This window comes from Drosophila mojavensis, unplaced genomic scaffold (assembly GCF_018153725.1).
Source record: "Drosophila mojavensis isolate 15081-1352.22 unplaced genomic scaffold, ASM1815372v1 contig_277, whole genome shotgun sequence".
Taxonomy (NCBI): domain Eukaryota; kingdom Metazoa; phylum Arthropoda; class Insecta; order Diptera; family Drosophilidae; genus Drosophila; species Drosophila mojavensis.
In genome coordinates, this window is record NW_025318822.1 from 2,031,984 (window position 1) to 2,048,595 (window position 16,612).

Genomic DNA, 16,612 nt, shown 5'->3' on the forward strand with positions numbered 1-16,612 from the left:
GGGGAGCTCACCTGGTATGCCGTAGTCGCCGCTAAAGCGCTTGGTGTCATAGTTAACAAACTTGTCCACGTCTGGCGGCAAATGAAAGACGTCTGTGAGCACCTCGGGCGGCTGATCCTCTTCGGGGTCTTCCTTTTTGGGCCGCTCAATGCAGAGCAGCTTCGGCAGGAATTTAATGAAGACGCGCTGCACCCACGGCGCCATACGATGCGTCACTGGTGATCTGCAAGTAGGTGAATTACCTAACGACTTGTCGAATTACACCTCAAGTTTCCACTCACCTAAAGTTGACGTTCAGCACCGCAATGGTTACCACAACCGAGAGCGTGACCAGCATCATAGTGAAGAGCAGATATTTGCCCAACAGCGGCACCGTCAGCGACGTCGGCGGAATAATCTCGGCCAGCAGTAAAAAGAACACAGTCAACGAGAGCAGGATGCTGATACAGAGCGAGATCTTCTCGCCCGAGTCGCTGGGCAGATAGAATACCAGCACGGACAGGAATGATATGCCGACGCATGGTATGATCAGATTGACCGTGTAGAAGAGTGTCTTCCGCCTCAGCGTCAGATTGAACACGATGTCCAGATAGGGCTCCTCGCAGCAGCTGTAGAACTTCTCGTTGCGTACCGCCGGCACACGCATAATATCCCACTCGACTGAGATGTAGTAGTCCTGCAGATCGATGCCCACCTCAATGTTATCCGAGTCGGCGGTTTGCTTCAAGTGCCGCAAGTCGACCTGAAACGAAAATGGAATAAATTCAATTTCACCTATATTTAATTGATAGCTGAATAGAATTCAATGAATTTAAATCACAAATCAGATATTGATTGGATTGCATTTGAATATGATTTAAGTTCTGGTTCACCTTGATAAAATTTATTTCAATAAATCAAAAAATATATATTGCAACACTCTATGTACTCTGATCAGTAGAATATTGTACTCAATTTGCTATTTATTAGGTTGACATTGTTGGGCTGTATCGAGATCTGTGCGAGTCGTTCAGCATATTTGATTTATGCGCCAACTCGCTTGACAATGCAACACCTGTGCAATCGAACTGCCATTAACATTGATTTGTTGTCTCATTTTCCAGCAGGCGATGCCAAATCAACATCGACAACAGAAACACTTGGCTCAAGCGTCTGCCAGCTAGCGCAATGAATTTGCCAAGGTGGCTCGAAGGTGTTGCCGCCTTCCAATCAGATGTTGCTGCAGATGTTGGAATCGAAAACGTACTCGTACTTTTGACAAATTTTTGACAATCGTCAATTGCCCAACGAATTTCGATTGCCCCCCACCCATCCAATAGAGGTGGCAGCTGCGAACTTAACTTTGGCTCACGTTCACCTCTGAACGTGAAAGACATTTACGTTTTACCATTTATTTCAGTTCATTTGTTATTGCTCTTGTTAGCTATTTGTTGTTCGTGGCGAGCTTCATTTATTTGTCAGCTCCGCTTTCATTGACTCAGACTCACTTTTCTTTCAACTTATATTATTGACAATCAGCAGTTATTCACCGTTTCGATTGACTAATGGAAATCATCTAGATTTGATTTGGTTCATCTATTTTGAGATGTCAGTGTTCTTTCATTTTAATAGCAATAGCTTTTACTCTCTGTTTGCACATCTTTAATGTCACTAATTGAATAAAATCAATTTGTTTTTCGTAAATACGCACACACACACACACACACACACACACATACACACTTTTCGATTACTTCTCTGCTATTATAGAAACGCTGCAATGCATTAACGCCCTGTTGTGCCAATTGGGCACAAACAGAATTCTGAATAAGCGACGAAATCAACTGGCAACAATTTTTTATATGTTGGCAGACATGTTTACTCCTTCCATGATTCCATATACACACATGCACACATGCACACATATATACATATATGTATGTTTTTATGAAGTTAAATTCGATGAAGCATGTTGAAGCTCTCGATGCGTGAATTCGCCATATTTTTCAGAAGGAAAAAGAAAAAGCAAATCGAAAAATTCCGGAAAGCTGTACACGACTGCGTCATACTCGCTCATGCAATAACATAAACTGACATTCATAATATTACTAATCAACTAAAATGAAGACAATTTAAGCAAAACTTATTCACCTTGCCACTGAAACAAACAGAACTAAAGGGGATTTTCCCATATCAAAAACTGAAATGCTTCATGTTTCTGTTAATCTGCGTGACTTTAGCTTTAAATGTGAGGCATATCAATTTGGCGATGTTCCAGTGGTCGTGTGGAACCTATCCCAAGCCAATATACTCTTTGCTTTAACACAATTAAAATGTTTACTTACTCTTACATGTAGCATATATAGGGGAGCTCTGGACTCACAGATAATTCAGTATTCTTTATGTGCACAATCAGACAACATTCAATGAAATTAATGAGCATATATAATTTGAATTTAAATTTGACAGACGGACGATATATAAACTTTATATAAGAAAGAATAACAAATAAATCAGCAAGTGTGTTATTAATTCGTTGTGTTGAGCTCCAAGTTTGTAGCTTGTTGCTATATGTCAATTTCGATTTGGCTGTAGCTGCTGTTCCTTTGACAAACGAGTCCCAAAAAGTTTCCAAAGTCTTGGCTGGTTCATTAAACGCAGCTGCTGGCTGTTATCTCCTCCTCGCACACACATGTGCGTGTGTGGGTTTGTGTGCGGGCGAGAGTCTTGTGATTTATCACATGCCCACGAATGAAAAAAATAAGAAAGAGAAAAACACAAAACGAGCGAACGAACGAAACGTGTCAAGTGTACAAAAACACAATAAACATTAGCAACAGTATTGAAATAAATAAATATACAACAGCCATTCACGAGTGCAGCCCCGAGCGAGCCACGCCCCTGTGAGGAACCTTTATTACTGGCTGCTTACCCCGAGCAGCGATAAAAGAGCGAAACGAACAATCAATTGCCAGTGAGTGAGTCCCTTTGTTTCGCCATTCGATTCAAGGTCGTCGTAGCCAGCTCAGCGCGGTGTAACATGTTTAAAAAGTCATTTTCTTGACTTTACTTTTCCTTCTTCCAATACACACAGGCATATATATGTATGTGTGTGTGTGCGCGACTGTTTCCGTGTGCCACGCCCATTTGTCTGCTATTGAATTTCGCGACTTAATGCTTTTATAATCGAGTTAAACATTTGATTAACATTTGATTAGCCGTCAGTCAATCAGAAACGACAAACGAAGCCAAAACCCACTGAACTCTTCACCGTATTGATGGATGGCTTAGATCTGAGCTGTGGCAGTGCCATTGATTGACAGCCCACTCACTCTCTCTCTCTCTCTCTCTCTCTCTCTCGCTCTCTCTTTCTCTCCCTCTGGAGCCAAGTGATAAACTTGCATATATAAGCACTTAAGTACTTTCACTTACCATGTAACCATCGTATGTCCACGAACCGAACTTCATGAAACATGTCTGCTCGTCGAACGGAAAGTATTCCACATCAATTTCGCAAAAGGATTTATAAATGGCGGGCGGCTTCCAGACCACTTTGCCCGTATGATGAAGAATTGCTTTTGTCATTATTGTCACTTCATAGTTGCCATCGGCGCTGCAAATATAAGAAATATATTCACATTGAATGAGTGAACGTATAGAAAATTTTTTAATATATCATATGACTGCATATCCCAATTCAATATAAATTCTGAATACATTGAGAATCAATAAATTCAACATATATTAAATATAATATTTGTAACAATTTATTTTTGCTCATTATTCCACCTCACACCTCGTTATGCTAATTAAGTGCTTGGCAATGTTGGGAAAATTAATATTTAAGCCAGAAAGTTAAATGCGTGAATCAGACAGCAAATATCGCTCTTCTATCTAATTATATGTTTATTTGCATTAAACAGACGAAAGCTTTCATTTAATTGTTTGACAAATTTGCTCATTAGCCAATTAAAATAATAATTATAATTATTAAATACTGCTTGCGATCTGATTAGTATATTCTTACTATAACTTGTTATATACCATACTCATATGGGGTGTGGCATATGCCTTTGAGTTGGGTTTGACTTCAGTCTTAATTTATACAGTATTCATTGGTCTGAGTCTGTTCTGCACTTGGCATTCCAGTTTCGATTCACTTCAAGTCTTTAGGCATCACTTAAGACAGGTGCGCCGCAAAAGTCTCTATTAGCACGGATTTTCAACCTGTCTCACAAATTAAAACGCCTCGACAAAAAGCTTAAAAACCACCAACTGCACCCACCCATACACACACATAGACTAAGAGACGTAGACAGATACTGATACACTGTTTAGACAGTCAGACCAAACCGCAATACCATTTCCGGCGGCCATATTAACTTAACGCCATAAATCTCAGCACTGGTATTATTTTGCGGTAGACACAGGCTCAGTTTGGTTGCCCCTCACACACACTAACACACACACACTGCTGGATACCCTCTTCTCTTTTTAATCTTTGCAACTCTCCCTCGCTTTTGGCTTTGCCTCCGCTCGGCTGTCATCGTCGTACATACGTTGGAGTATTGTTATTCCCAAAGTGCTATGGCTTTAGCTTTGTTTTCTTTAATTAAATGAATGCTGTTGACAACTTTATTATCAGCTGAACTTTTGTGAACCCAAGGCACCCAGCCGACGCCCAGCCACGCCCAGCCAGAGAGCGCTCAACTGCCACAGCCACTTTAATTCTATTATTGTGTATTACGGAGGCGGACCGCTCCTCCATAAATGCATGACGCACACACATACACACACACAGACACACACTGACACACACAGACACACTAATCTATGGTTCTTTTTCAACTGTTTTAGTTTTCAGCATCAACTGCGTAGAAATCAAAAGAAGCGAAATAAAATTTCATTATCTTTCATTAGATTTATAAAAATAGGAATGCCGCACCCAGAACGCTGGATACAAAGTCAAAGAGAAAACTTTTGAACGCCTGCGGATTGGCTCGGTCTCTTTCCACTTCGCTTTTCACAGTACTCTGGCTCGGCTTCAGATTCAACTGTGGCCTAGCAGATACAAAGATGGCGCACAGTGTGGCTCCCAGATTAACGCGCCGATAGCCGGCGAGGGGATGCGGACGTGCCCCATGGAGCTGACACTCATACGCCGCGTTGTCCCGCATGTGTGTGTGCGTGAATGTCTGTGTCTGTGTGTGTGTGAGTGAGAGTGTGTGTCGCCGCGCACCACCGAATCGCCGTGCAGATAATGGCTGCAATTGTGGTGACCCCCAGGCGTGGTTTCGGTTTTTCGGTTTGGTTATAAACTTTTGTTCTGGCTCTTTTTTTTTTTTTTTTTTTTTTTTTGTTCTATCTATTTTTTTTAGTCTTTGCGTTGTGCTTTTTGCAGCGCCATCGGCCATTTTAAATGGTTTTTAGCCATTAATGGTTTGCTTGGCGCTGCTGCCGATTCTTCTTCTATATCTGCTGCTGCTGCTGCTGCTGCTACTGTTGTTGTAATAACATTTTAAAATGCTCTGCTTTTGGATTTGTAGTTAGCGTGCAAGTATGTCTGCCAGTGGCCACGGCAATGGCTTAGTCTATATGCTTCGCCTCGACTACTGCCAGAGGCCGTCGCTGCTAATGGACAGCGCCGCCGTTGTTAGTGGAGGGGCCGGTGGGTGACCCAACGGCCCATGGCCGAACGGCCATGGGCGTCCACAGCAAAAAACAACATTCGAAGCAATTTTCGCATTTAAAATAAATTTGTAATTAGAAGCTGAAATGTATTTTTAATTAGTTCTACAATTTGAGTTGATCCAGCAAAAGCCATTTCGTTACTGTTGCGCAATTTTTATACTCGGTTATAACGACCACAAACACTCACACACAGGCAGACACACATATTCATACATATACATTAGCTGGCTGCTGTCAATGTTTCTAAATTATGATATTGCTTAGAAGTTACTAAAACTATTAGCACAGCAGATACAGTCATAAGGAAGCAGCTGACACTAAAACCAACTCTGCTGCATTTGCTTGGTCGCCTTTTTAAAAGAAATTTAGCCACTGGAATTAGCTGGCAATATAAAATATAGATTAAGCTAATACACCGTGGCTAAAGCAAAAATGTATAAAAAATAAATGTTTGTGAATTTTAAGTAGTTAGACTTTCTATTCGGCTTAATGCCTTAAAATATCATAATCATAATCAAAACATAATTAGACACGTTGTCCAAGCGGCAGTCCATACAAATACATACAAATGTGCATGTATAGTGCCTAAGCAAGACACACTGTGTGCGCTTTGAGAAGCTCTCAAATACGTATTATCAAATAAGTCCAGGAGACCATTAAATGGAGCCAGCTCGGAGAGCCAGCCGCAATTGCAATCAATTCTAGACTCGAACTAAAAACAGAAACCAAATATAAAAGAAAGATGGAGATAGGAAGAGAGAGAGAGAGAGAGAGAGAGAGAGAGAGAGAGACAGAGATAGGGGGGAGCCTCTCGTTTTGAGTCTCAGCTCGAGTGCGATTTTAATTTCTTGGATCAACATGAAAATTAATTGCTGGAATTAAGCGGCTTTCACAAATATAAACAGAGTCGCCGTTGCTGTCGTCACCATTGGCTAGGCTACTCAAATGGGGGTCTGAAGCTTTTACTGCTTGCTTTGCCTAATGGTCCACCCACACACACACACACACACACACACACACATACATACATACACACTCGCAGTGGCTGCTGTTGACGGTTTCTCGGCTTCGATGCGTATTTAATGTGCCCGCTGTAGCACATACGACTAATTATGCCTGGTCAGCAAACTTGGCCATGACACATGGTGCTGTACTCGGCTCTATCTATGTAGATGTTTTGGGCACTCCATTGAGAGCTGAGCGTTTTCAAATTTGGTTCGAAATTGCAATTTAAAATTGACAAACGTGGAGCGTGGTGCAGGCGAGCCGCAAACTATTAGAGCCAAAAAGCGCCAGCTACCTCCAAGGTTGAAAGGCTCCCTCAACTATTTGTTGGCTATTTCACATTTAGCAGGCAATTAAACATTTTTCATTGCATACGAATTTCGGCGTAAATTTCGGCGGATGTTCCATCACTTTCCATGCATATATGTATGTGTGTGTATGACGTTTTTCGTTTGTCTTGGCGTGCAAAAACTTTGCGCGTGAAATATTGCCAGCTGCAATGCAATTGTGAATTTAAACGCATTTTCAGCGTTGCAAACTTTTGGGCCCGCCACATGGGGGAATGTACTGCATTTGCATTCAAGATTACAACAATACACGTATGCCAGTCGTATAAATAACAAAGCCAGAAATTTCCGCTTAGATTCAATGCATTTTTCAGCGATATTCAATTCAGCCATAATTTTTCCATTTGCAAAAAAAGCGTAAAATATTAGTTGATTTGTAAAAAATCTGTTTTTATTTTTTATTTTTTATTTATACCTAAATATTTTAATTTTTTTGCTGCTATTTTTCTTTTCATGGTTATACAATTGAAACGGGAAACGTGAAACGTTTATTATCAATGAAATTTGAATTAGGTAAAACATTTAAATGTGTTTATGGCTATTGCAAATCTGAATATACATAAAGGTCTAACTAACAATTTAATTTGGCTTATTGCCTCGGAAACTAACTTAATTTTCATTTGCCGTTAAGAAATATACGAGCTTTTTTTTTTTTTATTTAAGATAAATATACTTTAGCAATAAAAGTTTTCCTTCAAATAGCCAAAATTCCATAGAAAGAGGAAATAAATATTGTGAATTGTGACTGAGGACAGTTAGATGTCTTTTGGTAAGGATAGGGGCAACATTTATATGACACTTCCACTCAGGGGGGAGTGCGTTAAATTAACTTTACAGACGCTATTTATTTCCAGCAAACACAATTAACTACGAGAAGCGGGCAGAGGCCACTTTGGGCTAGACTGGAAATATCTGTGCCGGAGTCGAATGGCACTTCATGTCCAAGTGGCACTAAAGGGAAAAAGCTTTCTAACCAAAGCGTTGCTTCATTATTGCCAGTGTAAATGATTTTTTCACTTTAAAAATCGTTCACGGTAGCAGCGAACGACAATGAATGCCATACACTGAGCACTGTGCGTCCATGTGTGTGTGTGTCTGTGTGTGATTCACTGTAAGTACCAGAGAGTTGCTATAGTTACGCACAACAACATGACAATGCTTTTGTCGTTGTTGCCAAATGAAATTTAAGCTTTTTCCAAGCAATAAATTACGAGTTTTTATGACTCTCGCATAGCGCACACACCCCGAAAAGTATGCTATGCGAATAGTTCGCATGGCCAAGGCACCAAAGCGTTCCAACAACCATACACACAAAAGAGAAGAAGAAGAGCCGACGACCAATACGGCACATAAAGCGCGTAAGCCGATCTGCCAAAAGAGCGATGTCCTCCCTGGTGTTGTAGGCACTGAAGTGCCATCGACAGAGTCAAGTGTTGGCCAGCAAAGCCAGTGGCACAGTGGAAAAAATGCGAAATCTACAGATAAATCTTCTTAATCGATATTAAGTAAGGGTAAGGGTAGAACTTTGCACCAAATTTATGCTGAGGGATAAATATTTGTTAAATACATAGAAGTTGATTTTTTAAAAACGAATAAAATATGTGATTAAAACAATAAAAAATAATTAAATAAAAAAAATAAAATAAAATAAATAAGAAAAAATTAATGAGAATAAAAAATAAATTAATAAATCAAAATGACTGGCTGTTCCTAGTTTTATCGCCAATTCATTTTATTGGATATTTTTTTATTTATATATTATTAATGAATATAGAATTAATAAATAAATATTTTAAAAACATAATAATGTGTAAATAAATATAAAATATAAATGAAAGTTTATAAATGAAAAGTATAACTAAAATAATTCAAATTTAGAAATATGTAAACCATCAATTAATAATAAAAAAATTAGTAAATAAAAAATATCTAGGACAATGTTTTGATATGAATACTCAAAAAAAAACAAATTGTTTTTAGTTTATTTATTTATTTTGTAATTTATACCACCGTACCGTTTATTTGGGGCTGGCTTCACTCCAAGTGAAATACGACACAAGGCAAATTATAATAATTACAGCGAGCATAGCAAAATAAAACGTCCAATTTGAGAAAGCAGACGAGTTGGCAGCAATTTTGCGCTGAGCATAAAGCGAGGCCTGTTCCCCTTTGCTCAGCCGGCTGCGAGGCTGACTCGTTGGCCAGCTCTCATGTTACATTGAAATAAAAATACGTTAATCATTGCCTGATAAATTGCAAGCGTAACTGTGCGCTTTGATTTATGCGCCCGTCGCGCCCATTGGGCAATTATGCAAATGGTGCCAGGCGCCAAAACTTCCACGGCAAAGCCCCCAAATGCCAGCCAATGCCTAACCATAAACATAATAAGTCGGACCAGGCGGAAGGCTAGGGAATTGGACGGCACTTACTTGTTATATAGTACTATATCCGGCAGCCATATGTGCTCGGAGGGCACATGCAGGGTATCCACGCCGCCGTAATCGTCGGGATTCCATTTCAATTTGTAGTCGTTCCACTCCTGCAAAACATAGAGAGCCATATTAAAAATTGCCCAGCAATGAATATATTTATATATAGGAATGTACATATATATCTTTATGAAGAGACTTAGACCGAACCCCGGGCCACATAATTTGCATATAGACATAAATTGAATTGAATTGGTGGGGCATAATGGCTGGCTGTCCTGTCTTGTTGCAATTGCGTTTTATTAATTATGCATTAATTTATTGGTCGCTAAGCTGTTGGCGTTAAATTTAATTTTCGCCATACAAATACGCGCCGTATGTATGCAGCTGCTGGTCGCTGCTGTAGGGTATATGCAAAGCCATACAGTTGAATCCAATTATAATATATTGTAGGGTATCTGCAGTTGCTCATACAGAAGAGCGTGCATCATAAAACTGTAATTATGTTGACTGCTATACACCATTGTTGCAATATGCATGCGGCATGCGGCATGCGTTGTGGGTGTTGTTTGCAATTCACAATGGGATTATCGAAGCGCTTGAAGCTTGGCCAAGCAGAAAATGTTCCACAATTCAAACAAAAAAGAATTCAAACAAAACAAAAAATAACCCATGCTGATGTTAACCGTAATAAATGATTAAATTAATTATGAGTGATTTGTATGCCATTAAACTAGCTGACTAATGATTATTCATACAAAAACTAATTGGTATATAAATTTAAACTATATAATCATATATGTATGTGTTAGTGTTTGTCTGTCTACACTGCGGAAATAAGCTAAATATTATTCTTTATCAAGTATGTAAAGTGATTTTGTTTGTCTATTCAATAAATGGCACAGTTAATGGCAGTCGCATACAGTATGAGCCTCTACAGAGTGGGAGAGAGCCAGAGAGAGAGAGAAAGAGAGGCACGTAAATGTCATTATGTGAATGCGGGTGCACGTAGATGCGGCCGTATTGACATAATGCATTTGCATATTTATGGAGGCGCAGCACAACTGAAGCAAACATAACTGCAGTAATGTCAACAGCAACAACAAATAACAAAACTTTTACCCTTATTTGTACATTCTCAGATAGTTTTTCTACTACTCTGAATAGTTATATATATAATCATGTCATTACAGGAATATAATTTAAGTTTTGACTCTAGATATAAGAACAGATAGAATCATATTCCATAACTATATTTTTGTGTTTGAAAACATTTTTAAATATATAAAACAATTTCACTTGCTGATAAGTGTAAAGAATTATTTAAGAATTGCACAAATGGCACAAATTATTACTTTTATCAAAACACATTTTCAGTTAGAGAGTTTCGTATGAAATCTCTTGCCGGAACACAGGCGAATTACATTTATAATGAGTCAACAATGATAATAGCTGAATTGGTCATGCAAACTCTCTGAATTGAATCACACACACACACAGAGAGTGTGAGAGAGAGAGAGAGAGGAACACAGATGCGATGCATAATTTATATCTAATTTTGGGGTTTGCTTTTGTTTTGTCAATTTGGGTAACCAGAAACTTGGCATAAGCTTTTGAGAGCTATTGACTGCAATTTGTGCAGGGGCTTTGTGTGCATATTTTATGCAAAACTTTAAAGCTCCTCCATTCAAGTGCTTAAAAGCAGTTTCACAAAAACTCGCCAGCCGGACAATAGATATATATATACATATATAGTTTGGTTTTTTTTTAGGAATTTCTAGTTGTTGTACGTCCAACTGGCTATCGCATTAGTGCAAAGCCAATGCACATATACCAGTGGCCGCTGCAAAGAGACCATAGTGGACATCGTGGCCAGCATGGCCACTTGGCCAAGAGCGGATGGAACGTTTTCAATTGCAAAGCCAAATGCTGCGCACAAATTGGCATTATGCGAACGCGAGGATTGGCAAGCGAAATTACTTTGCATTTGGTTGCACCGAAGCGTGCAAATGGTGTATTCATGTTACCCGGAAACGCTAGGAACTTTGCCAGCTACCAAATCACAGATTTCGCAGTCCCCCGGGAAGTAGCCAAAAAAACAAATAATACGTTATGTGAATAAAAAATGGAATAGTTCGGACTTACCTGCTCCACCCACACGTTCGTAGTCATAATTTGATTTTTTAAATTCTGCAAATAAAAATAGAATGGAAAGAAATTTGTTAAATTCAAATTTAAGCATGATTTCAATTCAATTTGTGTTGCAAATTTCAATGCACGTCAGACAGAGTAGCGATATGCGACTGCTAAATACCCTTCAATAACTTGTATCTTAAAATTTAGTAGTTGGTAACAGCATTTAACTTTTTTACAGTCGATATAAATAAAGTAATTTTATTGTATTGATTTCCACAGGATAACATTATTATATATATATATATATATATATATATATATATATATATATATATATATATATATATCACATTCCACTGCAAAAACGTAATGTAAATGCTTTTTTAACCATCAGAGGTAGAGTACAAACAACAGCTCAAATGCTTTGCTCCGCTGTCAGCGGGGTCTGGGATTGGAGCCTGCTGCAGGGACTTAAGATTTCAGAGAACTTGAGCATTGAGTGGGGACCATCAAATTGAAAATCGTTGCGACGAGCGAATGTTTTTTTAGTGAACTGAAGAAACTTCTGGTGTCGGTTAACAAATGCGTTTGAAATTTAGCAAGCTGAGTAGAGTGGAAGTCGAGTGGAGTGGAGTGACGAGAAGTGATGGGAGGTGGGTGACGGGTGATGGGTGGCGGTGGTTGGCCTGTTTGTTTGGCGGTGCCTTTGGGGCTGTCGGTGGATGTCAAGTGGTTGCCCATGGCATGTCCTGGGTTAAATGGTGCTGCAGCTGGTTAGTTTGAAGTGAGTTGCAGCAATAAGAAACAGTCACAGTCGTTGCTGGCGACCGTATCCTTAAAGCATCATTGAGTTTTAATCAATTTATGTCTCGCAAACTAGTGACACAGTCAATGGAAGAGAGACGAGATTAGAGCGAAAATAATAGGAGTTGAAGCAAAACTAGAACTGGGGCTGCTGGGGTAGCAGATGCAATTAAAGTTAAGAGCAGCTAAACAAGCATAAAGTTTAAGTGCCTCAGTGGTTAGCTGCGAAACTGGATTAAAAGTTGGCTCTGCTATATAAGCACCCAACGACTTTTCCAGTAATAGATGAAGTAGAAACACTAGATATACATGGTATATGGTGTACATGCTACATACATATTTTTGGGATTGAATGTCTTCTAGGGGTATAAGTGAGCTGAATGCATTAGGGGTCTTTTTTTTTTTATAGAAATATTGTAGGTAATTCACATCTCTGACAACTCAATCATAATTATAATTATATACTCGATAAAGATAATTTATTGTGGCTAATATGTATAAGTTTAGACCATTTCTGTATCATTCATGATACAGTAAATTGATTTATTTTAGTAGATTTACAAACGCTTCAATTAACTTAATTTAATTTTCGTCACTTGTGTGAAAATATTGAAAAATGTTCTTGAAATATTTCTTTTAGGCGACATAGGAAATAAATAAATGAAAATTCATGAACGAAAATTCATTAGTTCATTTCCTTTGCCACCGAGAATAAACATTTGCTATACAAATAGAACTTGTATATTATTCCTTGAGAGTCGACATTAAATCTAAATTAAGGAAACAGTAATTCGTGCTGTTGTTTTTTTTTAGCATTCACCGCAAATAATTTAAGCGTATCAACAACATGCGAGCAGAGTGCTCTAATTTGAGTGTTAACAGATGCACGCACGACAACCACAGCGTAACTGCTCTGCACTGCTCTGCTCTGTCCCGTCCTGTTTGGGCTGTCGGGTGTAGAGCCTAGCAAGAAAATTCCTACACTTAGAGGGCTCCTTGGCATTTGCTCTCATTATATTCATGGCTGCTGCTGGTGTGGCTGCTGTTGCTGCTTCCCTTTCATATTTATTTAGGTGGCAAGCGGCAAGGCAACTCATTAGGCGTAAATACGGTTTGGTAGCGGGCGGCACAGGGCTCAATAGAAAAAAATTAGAAAACGATAAAATTGCGGAATAAATCACTTAAGCGTTGAAAAATGTAATTAACGACAAAATGATAATGATGCGCCGTAAAGCGTTTTCCGTCGAGACAGTCAGATAATGTCAACGCTAGAGCCAAGAAGAGCGACAGGACACGAGGCGAGAGCAATATGTTAGGAGACGCAGTGCTAATAGATGTTGCGTGGGGTTACCACACGCAGACGAATGTGTGTTAGCTGGTGGTAGCAGTGGCCGTGGTGGTGCCGGTGGTGCTACTAAGGCGACCTATTACTAATCACCCACTTGGTGTGCTTTTGTGCGCTGCCAGCTAACAGTTCCCAGTTGCCAGTTGGCAGCCGTTGGCAGAACGGCTGAGACGTCTGAAAGGTCATTAGGTGCGGGCGACGCGGAAAACCGGCAATAAAACGACAAAGCCAAGACCAGGCACAAAGACAGCAGCATAAGGAAGAGATAATATTGCAGCAGCGGCGATGGGGACGACGCCAGGCGTTGCGCGTATCCTTTATGCTTTATGTGCGGCATCCGCTGTAGTAACAGCAGCCAACAACAGCAACACGAAGGCGACTTCCTTGCCTGTCTGCCGCTTGCTGGCCATGTCTATGTCTATGTCCATGTCCATGGCCATGTCTATGCCGGTTCACACCTACAGCTGCCTAACTGGGTTTGTTGCCATGTAATTGATGTTGTTGTTGTTGTTGTTGTTGTTGGCGTTATTGCCGTTGCGGCTGCTTGCTTATTCACACTTAGAGCTACGACTGTCGGTTGCATTACCCCGAACAGGATGCAGGATATACAGTGTTTAAATTGCTTAAGCCGAGGCTTAAAGCATTCGAAATGCAACTGAATTTGCATTCTGTGCCACTGGCGACTGCCTTCAGCCACGCTCTCTAGTCCTTGGGCTTGTTTACAATTTAAATAGAATTTCCTGTTTGCCGTAAATAAACTTTGCGGCAACGTTGCCGAGCATCATCATAAAAATGTACCCAGCTCGAGCTGAATAAGTATTAAATACGGCAGTTTCAATAGTAAGTCGGAGTGCTTTTTGTTTCTTATAACGAATAAATAAAAGCGACATAAATAAATGTGTTTTTGTGAAATTTAGATAATATTTTAACAATATTTTAGCGAGCATGTACATATATTGTTACGTGTAAATTCATCTTTTATAAATTTAAAATCAAACTTAAGCTTCATTTGGCGCCGTCTTTGTATTTGACTATATTTGGGTCCTTCCTTTCATATTTCAAATTCAGGACCTGACATTTTCATTTGATTGCGTTCTGCTCCACATTTCGGTCCGAGTAGCTTAGCAACCAGCAATTAAGGCTGGCTGCAAACAATATGCGTCTCACACCTTCTCTTCATCACCTGCTAATGCATTTCTGGTCATAATTCACCTGACTGAGCAGCTGAAATGCACGTAATAAGCAGTCGAAGTCACTCGGAGCTCGAAGGCAGGCAAATGGAAACATCTTGAATTAAAGTCAAAATTCTTCCTAGGCCGCACCTGCTGATCTGATATCTATTCCTCATGTACTATTGTATACGGTATTGGAATATATATGTATATTGCGTTCTGTTGCCAATGATTGCACATTTCAATAGAAGCAGAAATCAACCAGACAAAGTGCACAGATTTTGGTCGATAGGATTTACAAGGAATTGGCAATAAGAAGGCCAGGCAACACGTGCATCCCCAAGCATTACAACAACAGCAACAACAATGAGCTATGCACAACAACAGAAAGTGACCAGTGGACTAGTGCAATAAAAGAAATTCTGCGAATATTTCTAGCCAGTTGCCTGTCGAGCACACAGAGCGTATGTGCAATATTACAATTTGTGTGTGTACACACACACCCACACACACACAAATGCAATTTCGTTTATAAGCACCGCATGCCAGTAGCATAGGGTTGGGCTATCAAGCACTGCATCAAATACGAGATTAATTTCAAAACTAAATGATATGAAGTAATATTAAATTCTATCCATTTGTAAGTTGACTGAAAAATAAAAAGAGGAAGGAAATGTGCGGCCATGCTGCACTTTAAGGCCAAATAGTACTGTTCCAATTACCTTAGCCTCTACTCAATTTGTACTACTGCAGAAACCACTTTAAATGGGAGTAATAAAGTGTGTGCATATAAATCAAGCAACCCTCCCAACAGTAAATGTTGGCCAAATGAACTTTTCTCTGTATGTTGCAAATGCAATATAAATAGGGGATTTGTAAAATTCCTTTGCCAATGTTGGATAATTGCTATCAGGTTATTTTCTTTTTCCAGAAATGAAAATGGAAATTTACTATAGAGAAGTCTACATTTTTTCATATATAGTGATTCCAAGTCGATCGACTTTCTACTGCATTTATTTATATAACAAAATTTTTTTAATGTATTTATAAAGCTTCGGTTAACTCATTAACAAAAGTAAATGCATTCTTCAGATTTTTATAGCATTTAAGAAACGAAAATAAAAGTTAATATAGTAAGCTCTGTAGAATTCTCTTTAAATATATTCCTTTCAATTCCCCAGCGAATTGTATAATTTGTCCACGGATACAGGGGCCGTTGCCCAATGTGCGCTGGTATGACTGCTGCTGACTGTTTGGCATGCCTTTTAGTGGTCTTGGTGCTTAGCGCGTGATTTATAACAGCAAAAAGGGAGTCGAAGCCAGCTGGAAGTAGGAGGCCAAGTGCAGGATGCAGTACAGTGTGAGAAAGAGAGAGGGAGGGAGAGAGAGAGGGAGCTGTAGAACTGTAAAGCTCGGCTACTGTGTGGCCAAGAGCACACGTAGCTGTTAGCCGGTTTCCCATTTCCGGTTGTCATGTGCATTCAAACCGTACAGAAGATTGTGGGCCATTTGCTTAGTCCGCTGCAGCTGCAGCTGCAGCTGCATCTGCACTTGACTCTGCTGCCAATTGGAGTTCTCTCAATTTTTGTTTCTTTTTCCTAAACACAATTTGGCCCAGGCGCTGGACTCCCCTGATATATTGCGCAATTTTTGCTGCCTTGATTGAGCCGTGTGTGGAGGGTAGCAACTGCAATTGCAAACTTA

The 16,612-nt window shown here is 39.5% G+C and overlaps 1 protein-coding gene across 1 annotated transcript in view; it reads right to left on the reverse strand.

The window, feature by feature from the left end:
* Window positions 1-16,612, reverse strand: part of LOC6574108 (acetylcholine receptor subunit alpha-like 1) — a 73,416-nt gene that overhangs the window by 5,351 nt on the left and 51,453 nt on the right. Inside the window, exons 4-8 of the mRNA XM_002000130.4 lie at window positions 11,597-11,641; window positions 9,452-9,561; window positions 3,412-3,592; window positions 282-742; window positions 12-223 (exon numbers count right to left, since the gene is read on the reverse strand). Of these exons, the coding sequence (XP_002000166.3) occupies window positions 12-223; window positions 282-742; window positions 3,412-3,592; window positions 9,452-9,561; window positions 11,597-11,641 (1,009 nt within the window). The remainder of the gene's footprint in view (window positions 1-11; window positions 224-281; window positions 743-3,411; window positions 3,593-9,451; window positions 9,562-11,596; window positions 11,642-16,612) is intronic.